Here is a 7021-nt window from a genome sequence, read left to right on the forward strand (position 1 = left end):
CAAGGGAATCATGCTCACGAAGAAGTGTTCAACATGGATGAAGACAATGAACTTGAAGAATTAGAGAAGCTTATGGAAGAAGAAATCAAGACAATTCATCAAGTCAAAAGAACAAAACCAAGAGCAGCTGTTCCATATTTAGTTGAAGTCATTGCATACACGAGTCCAGTTTCTTGGGTGAGCAAGGAAGATGATGAGATTACAAGTGATGAAGAGGAGGTTACTTTAAGAGTAACAATTCCAGTGGTGAAAAAAGAAAAGAATGCTATGGAGTACAAGGAAGAGACTAAGGGAACCAAACGCAAGCTTGATGAAGAAGGTGTAAAGGCTAAAAAAGAGAATTCGAAGAAGGCGTACAAAAGACGAGTTCAAGCTTACAAGAGGCGTTTCAAGGAACAAAAGATCTTAGTGGTGGATTCTTCCAAGGACTCAACGAAGGAGGCACAGAGTTCAGCTCATGACTCCAACAAAAAAAAAAAAAGCGCTTCTAGGGAGGCAACCCGAGTTTGGTTTGCAATTTTTTCTTTTCTTTTTAGTTTTTGCATTTTAGTCTTAGAAACATAAATCATATCATCCAACTCGTTCATAGTTAAACATTGAGTGTGGGGACCCTAAAAATGAAGTGTTAATAATTAATGATTTAGTTAATAGACAAACTTGACTTAATAATATTCTTTTCGTACAGTATTCACGACGTGAATAGTTAATAATTCACGACATGAATCCTAAATAAGTCGGGTAATGAAAAAAAAAATGATGCTAGTCAACCCATTTTCTATTAAACTTATTTGCCAAAGACTAATCCATTATAAGGAATACATGGCCCAAAAATTCAGCCCAGACAAGACTCACGACGTGAATCCTTAAGGATTCACGACGTGAATTTTGAAAAACACGGGACCACAGATTAAGGGGATAAGAATCCCTTTGACCCTCATTTCTTTAATCCCCACGAAGTGAACACGAGATCTGGTCCCCCTTGCTTCAATTTTGGCCGAAAATCACACGAGTTTTGTTTTTGCTTACCTCATACTACAATCTAAGGTAATAATTCTTGATTCTTAAGTTTAATTTTTCTTTAATAGTTGAACTTAGGTTAGGGTTTGTTAGTTAGTTGAAATGTATGAAATGTGCCCAAGAATTCGTGGATTAGCCTTGCTATGTTAATGAATGATGGTCGAAATTATCATAGGAGTAAACCCCATTAGTAATGTGGTCAGATTTGCCCCTGATTTTTGAGATATTGCTTGCTGTGGTTGCGAACTCACGACGTGAATTCTTAGCAATTCACGACGTGAATTCTGGGCTAAGCAGTTTTCTGTTTTCCTTTATTTCTAATTTGTGGATTGTTTCTTTTGGATATTTTTGCTATTGTTTTTGCAGAAATGGCTCCCAGAAGAGAGGTTCCAGCCGGAGTAGCAAGTTTACATCCCTTTTACAACTTCCCAACAACTACACCCCGGGATATATATACGCGATGGAATAATCGGTTGGGTTGGCTTTACAATCGGGAGTTTGCTATTGCCCCCACTATTCAGTGGGCACGGTTGAGGGAGGTTGGGTTGGTGGATCGGATGTCCCAATATCTAACCAAAATATTTTTGGGCGATGGGTTTTCCTTCACGTGCAAGGGATGGTACAGTTTATTTGCCATCCAAGAGCGGGTTTATAAAGAGTTATGCGTGGAGTTCTTTTCGACAGTGATATTCCATGAGAATGTCCAGGATCCTACCTTTCCCTAGGCTTTGGTTTTCCGTCTAGGAGGGGAATATCGGGAGTGCAGTCTGGTGCAGTTTTCTCGCAGAATGGGGTTGTATGAGGCTCATGAGACCATAACTCATGAGTTTGTTTTATTCTTGAGAGACGTCACAAGAGGGTATGCGGATGGTGTTACGAGACCAGAGTTTTGGAGTAATATCGCAACCGGCGTGTTCAATTCCGGTGTATCCCCCGAAAGTAGCATCAGATCACCGATACATCGCCTTATCCATCGCCTTATTACCTTTTCCATTCACCATAAACGCCATGGTGATAAGGTTACTAAGGCCAACTTGTTCTTTTTGTGATGCATTTTACAGCCCGGTGTGTGTGTGCTGTAACATTCCATATTTCTTGGCTCGATACTTCAAAATTGAAAAGATTTAGTTGTTATGTGTAAATAAAACTTGTATCTATGTTTACCAAAATAAAAGATGCTAAAATATGTTGGTGATTTTAGTGTCATCGGGTCATTTTAATATAATGAAATTTACAAATTACCAATGGAGTTCAAATCTTGATTTTAGACAAGTTAGAAGGTGTCGAATGAACGTTTGTATAAAATATGTTTGATATGTTCGACCAAATGGTGGGAGTCAAGGGGTTGCGCCTCCTTTAAGGGTACTAGGTAAAATATTATTTTCGGAATATATTTCTCATAATTATCCTTGAAACCGTCATCCCTTAATTAATTGATAAAATCATCATGTAATTATTATTGATATCATCTTTGGTAATCAAAAGAATTCGGAAGGTTATAAAACCATACTTTGTGGCCTCTTATCAATGCCTTAATACAAAATTGTATTCGGGTAACCGTGCATAGGGTAGAAATATCATATTCGGAAAGTGGTCACACGATCCTTCAAACAGATGCCGGATTCATATCGATTTAAGAAACCTTTCTTCTCCTCCCAACCCTAACAAAATATAAAGAAATCTAAGAGATTAAAACCAACATGTTCGACTTATCTTTCCATACACCACTTCAATTTCAATCTTACTTTTTTTCCTTTTACATTCAGCACCTAGTTAAAATCACTAAAAGAAACCATAAGCAGAAAGTTCATACATGCTTGATTAAAATCTATAGCTATGACTTTTGCATTCAGTTTTCAGTTTTAAACTTGAGGAACCCAAGACAATCCTGCATAAATGCATAAAAATACCAACACTTTTAACTTTAATTTGTCCTAGAGAATATAATTTAGAAAACTTTAACCATAATTAACTTTTACTCATTCGTAATCACTATCTAAGCTTAGTAATTGTTTATCCAATTGTATATTAGAGCTTTGAAGCTTTGGATATGATGTGGAAAGAAGATAAAATGAGGTATCCTAAACATAAACATTTTATATGGCAATATTCATGTTAATATAGTTTTTTCTGTTGTTCTCTGTCTAAAGTCAACGCTAAATTGTCATATATATATATATATATATATATATATATATATATATATATATATATATATATATATATATATATATATATATATATATATCTGGTTTTGAAGGTAAACAGCCGACTTTCCTTCAAGTTGTTATGCAGGAGTGTATACTAAATGACAAATGAATTAACAGATGTAGGATTTCATATGTTGATACATTACTTGAAAATCAAATTTTTGAAGAATAAAAAGATAATGCAACATAATTGAAGGGGTACAATGTTGAAGGATGGTTGTCACCATATAAAAAACAACACAAAAGCAACCATCACCATTTACAGGAGAAACTTGAAGTGTATATGCACATCTCTTATAATAATAATAAGAAGAAGAAAAAAGAAAGAATACACATTCACACAATACATATCACCATTAAAACAATCATCACATCACATTTCATCTCATCTCCCAATCAAAAATGGTCTTCTTCTGCAAACCTCCTTACATACAATAATCTCCTTGAAGCAGGAGCCGGAGGAGCCAACCCCGGTATATCTTTTATGTCTTTGTTGTTGGGATTCACAATCTAATAATTAATTCATCAAACAATTAACTATTAGCAACAAATTTCACTCGTTTTTATCAATATAAACAATGTACTTTACTTTTTACCAATTATAGCAATACATTTACATTTTTCTTTACAAAAGAATAATAGCAGATGCGCAGAAACAAGTCTTAACTGCATAATAGCAACATAACATACTTACTTATATAATGGCAATACGTAGCAAATAAAGTACAATGCCGATATTGGTAGAAATATGGTTAAAGTAGATTGACCATATTATTGTCTGCAATTTTCCCAATTATGTAAGGCTAGAATTAGATTGACATTTACCTTCACGACAATAATAGCAATCACCCCACACACGATAAGAAATAGAAATAGCATGATGCATTTATCCGTTGCCACCTGTCCAAAAACATATAATATGTTCTATTTTAGTAAACAAGATCAAAAACATATATATTTATTATTATTATTATTTTTTTTTGTTTTTGTGGACAAAACCTGTCGTCCTATCTCCTTCACAAGCTGAGATGCCTTTTTAATTGAGAATTGAATCGTGTCAAGTTCATTCACGATTCGACCCATTTGATCAGTCTGAAAAATTATTCAAGAGTAATTAGGCAATATAATATTAAAAAAAAAAAAAAAAAAAATGAAAATGTACTTACTTGGCCTTTCAAATTAGCAGCAGTTTGGGTTCCCACTTCAACTGTTTGTTGAACAACCTGTTTGGATCGTTCGATGGCCTGATCAGTCTCATTCATTGTCTGCATGCCAGCTTGAACAAGCTCTTGATTCGACATTTCTAACACACGAAATAAAATCACTCACCTATTTTTATTTTTTAAATTAATTAATTAATTAAAACAACTTTGTTTGTTATATTCCTTCCATGATGACCTCACCTGATGCCACCTGAGCATTCTCATCAGCCATGGGCTCACTACCACCTGCTCCCATGTCAAAAAGTTCAACCCTTTTATTTCCAAGAGTGCTTTGGTATCTGGGATTTCATTTAAAAAAAAATTAAAAAATTAAATGAAAATTGAAATCATCAGATGAGAAGGAACATAAATGGGCTTACGTCTTTCTCAAGGCCACATATGAGTTTAACTCTTTGATCTGCAAGCAAACACAGAATCGTTTTGTAAAATGAGATTTTTCTTTTCCTTTGTATATTATATTGAAAGCTAAAATAAAGTTACCATCGATTGCTTCTCGTCATTGAGTTTCTTGCTGACTTCTGGAGGATTTTTACTTTCCTCCTCTTTGATTTCACGGTCAAACTCTTTGATCAACCTTAAACACAACAAATGTTAAGTCATAAGTGTGTATGGTTTGTTTAAAGTGAGTCACTTTCTGTATACCTTTTACACTCTCTCATCTTTCCTGTAAGATCCTCCAATTGTTTACTTTGTCTGCTGGAGTCTTTAATCTTGTCCAGTTTCTGAAACCCAGTTCTGAACCCAACACAAATTTAATAATCAATCATCACAATCCCAATATCAAGTTAAACAAGAATATCACACTCAACATACTTTCAAGTAAAACAAAATTCATAATAAGTGAAAAATCAAAAAGGCAGTGTACGTGATGATATCTCAACTTTTTGTAAATCTCAGAATAAAAAAAAATGAAACAATTTATAGCCAAATGATCATGTGGGTTCTAAGGATATTAAAGTGCACCAAGTGTTCAGATAACAGATACTCAAGCATACTCATATAAAATCCAATTACCTAAAATGGGTTCATGACACTAAAATAAGTTGTCTAGAGCAAAAGACACTACATGAAAATCTAACACTAAAGTCTAGCCTAATATGATGCTGACATGTTACATATAAAGTCTCCAGACAAATGTTCTTCTATGATTTCAGATGATATTACACCTATTAATTTTACTAACATCAACTCCCACAGTACAACTTGTAGATTCCAAAAAAAAAAAACTTAAAAACAGAATTTTTTTCACCCTACAGTTGGACCTCCTAGAGCTAGCCTTGGGGAAATATCTGATTCTAAGATTACTACTTTTAGCCTGTAATTTACGACTGTTAATTGTGTACCCTATGAGACAGAAAATCACAATATCATTCGTTGAATTACTTTAAACGTAGAGACTAAAGTGATTCACCCTTGTTTTCGAGCTCAAATTCCACGGGTTGGAACTGAAACTGAAGCACAATAAGTTGAAAGTTCCAGTGTGCTCACAAACACTAAAATTTCAATCGAAAACCACACGAACAAAGATCGATAGTTCTTATTAACGTCTACAGGGATATAAAGAAAAAAAAAAAAGCAAACATAAATGATGTTAAACATACGCGAGGGCTCGAAAATTGTCACGAATTTCTCCATGGATCTGCTCCATTTGAACGTTCATTTGCAAATCCGGATTCGCCATTGTTAAGACCTACTCCAGTTAGAAATTCAATTCACAGCCTTGAAAGAAACCCTGAACGTCAATTTCCAAGATCGTTACAACGTAACATTGTATTCTTGTCTACCCCTCTTCACCATACCAAATAAAATAAAATACAATAATATAAATCGGGGGAAGTATCTTGTTGGTATTTCTGTGATGAACAAGTTAAAAATCCGTATGGGAATTTTTGAGAAAACAAGAATGACAGAGACTACAGGGCAAGCATGTAGATGTAGGTATGTCTTCCTAGGGTTTCACAAAAACAGATTGGGGGAAGGGAAGAAGAGTGTGATAGGAGAGAGGGAGAGAGGGGTTAGCCTGTAATCGCTGTGTCCATCTGTAAAGTCGCCATACAAATTGAAATATAGGGTTTTGGCATATTTGGTATTTTTCATGATTTGACTTTCTTCTCTTTCATAATCTTTATTTTTAACTCTTTACTTTTAGCTTCGCAAAACATAAATTCGTTACATTATTATATATGAACTTTTGTTAAACATGTGTGTTATATAAAAAAGAAATAATTATCAAATTTTAAGTACTACATTGTCTTCATTCAATTTTAATAAGTTTTTAGACACAAATGACCAATAATAAATAATAAAGATTAGGTAAGGGTTGTTTGATAGTTGTTATGAATCGGAAGCTTTGATTGAGTTTGTTTGGAATGTTTAGTTTTACATATGATTAATTATGTTGTTTTTTTGTCAAAAATCGATCAAATGAATATCAACCAAAGCGAATGAGAGGTTGTAGTGTTGTAGTTGAAGTAATTAACGAAATTAGAACAATGTTGCACAAGTGATTTATAAGGAAAGTCGTCAATCATTGTTAGGATCTCTGACACAAAACCTTAGAAGGTGATAATA

The 7021-nt window shown here is 34.0% G+C and overlaps 1 protein-coding gene across 1 annotated transcript; it reads right to left on the reverse strand.

Annotated features, from left to right (window-relative positions):
• Positions 1-3385: 3385 nt before the first annotated feature.
• Positions 3386-6516, reverse strand: LOC111914204 (novel plant SNARE 13). The gene is made up of 9 exons (XM_023909984.2): positions 6052-6516; positions 5093-5185; positions 4931-5024; positions 4810-4847; positions 4631-4728; positions 4394-4530; positions 4227-4319; positions 4053-4127; positions 3386-3737 (listed from the first exon to the last, which is right to left on the reverse strand). Exons 1-9 carry the CDS (start codon positions 6129-6131, stop codon positions 3624-3626), a joined length of 822 nt encoding a protein of 273 aa, XP_023765752.1. The 5' UTR covers positions 6132-6516; the 3' UTR covers positions 3386-3623.
• Between the last annotated feature and the right edge of the window lie 505 nt (positions 6517-7021).

The sequence above is a fragment of the Lactuca sativa genome, chromosome 6, assembly GCF_002870075.4.
Source record: "Lactuca sativa cultivar Salinas chromosome 6, Lsat_Salinas_v11, whole genome shotgun sequence".
NCBI lineage: Eukaryota > Viridiplantae > Streptophyta > Magnoliopsida > Asterales > Asteraceae > Lactuca > Lactuca sativa.

Coding starts and splice junctions, on each gene's coding strand:
- LOC111914204 (XM_023909984.2), bottom strand. CDS start 6,131: ATGGCGAATCCGGATTTGCAAATGAACGTTCAAATGGAGCAGATCCAT. Junction 5,186..6,051: donor GACAATTTTCGAGCCCTCGC/GTATGTTTAACA, acceptor TGTTGGGTTCAG/AACTGGGTTTCAGAAACTGG. Junction 4,848..4,930: donor ATGACGAGAAGCAATCGATG/GTAACTTTATTT, acceptor GTTTGCTTGCAG/ATCAAAGAGTTAAACTCATA.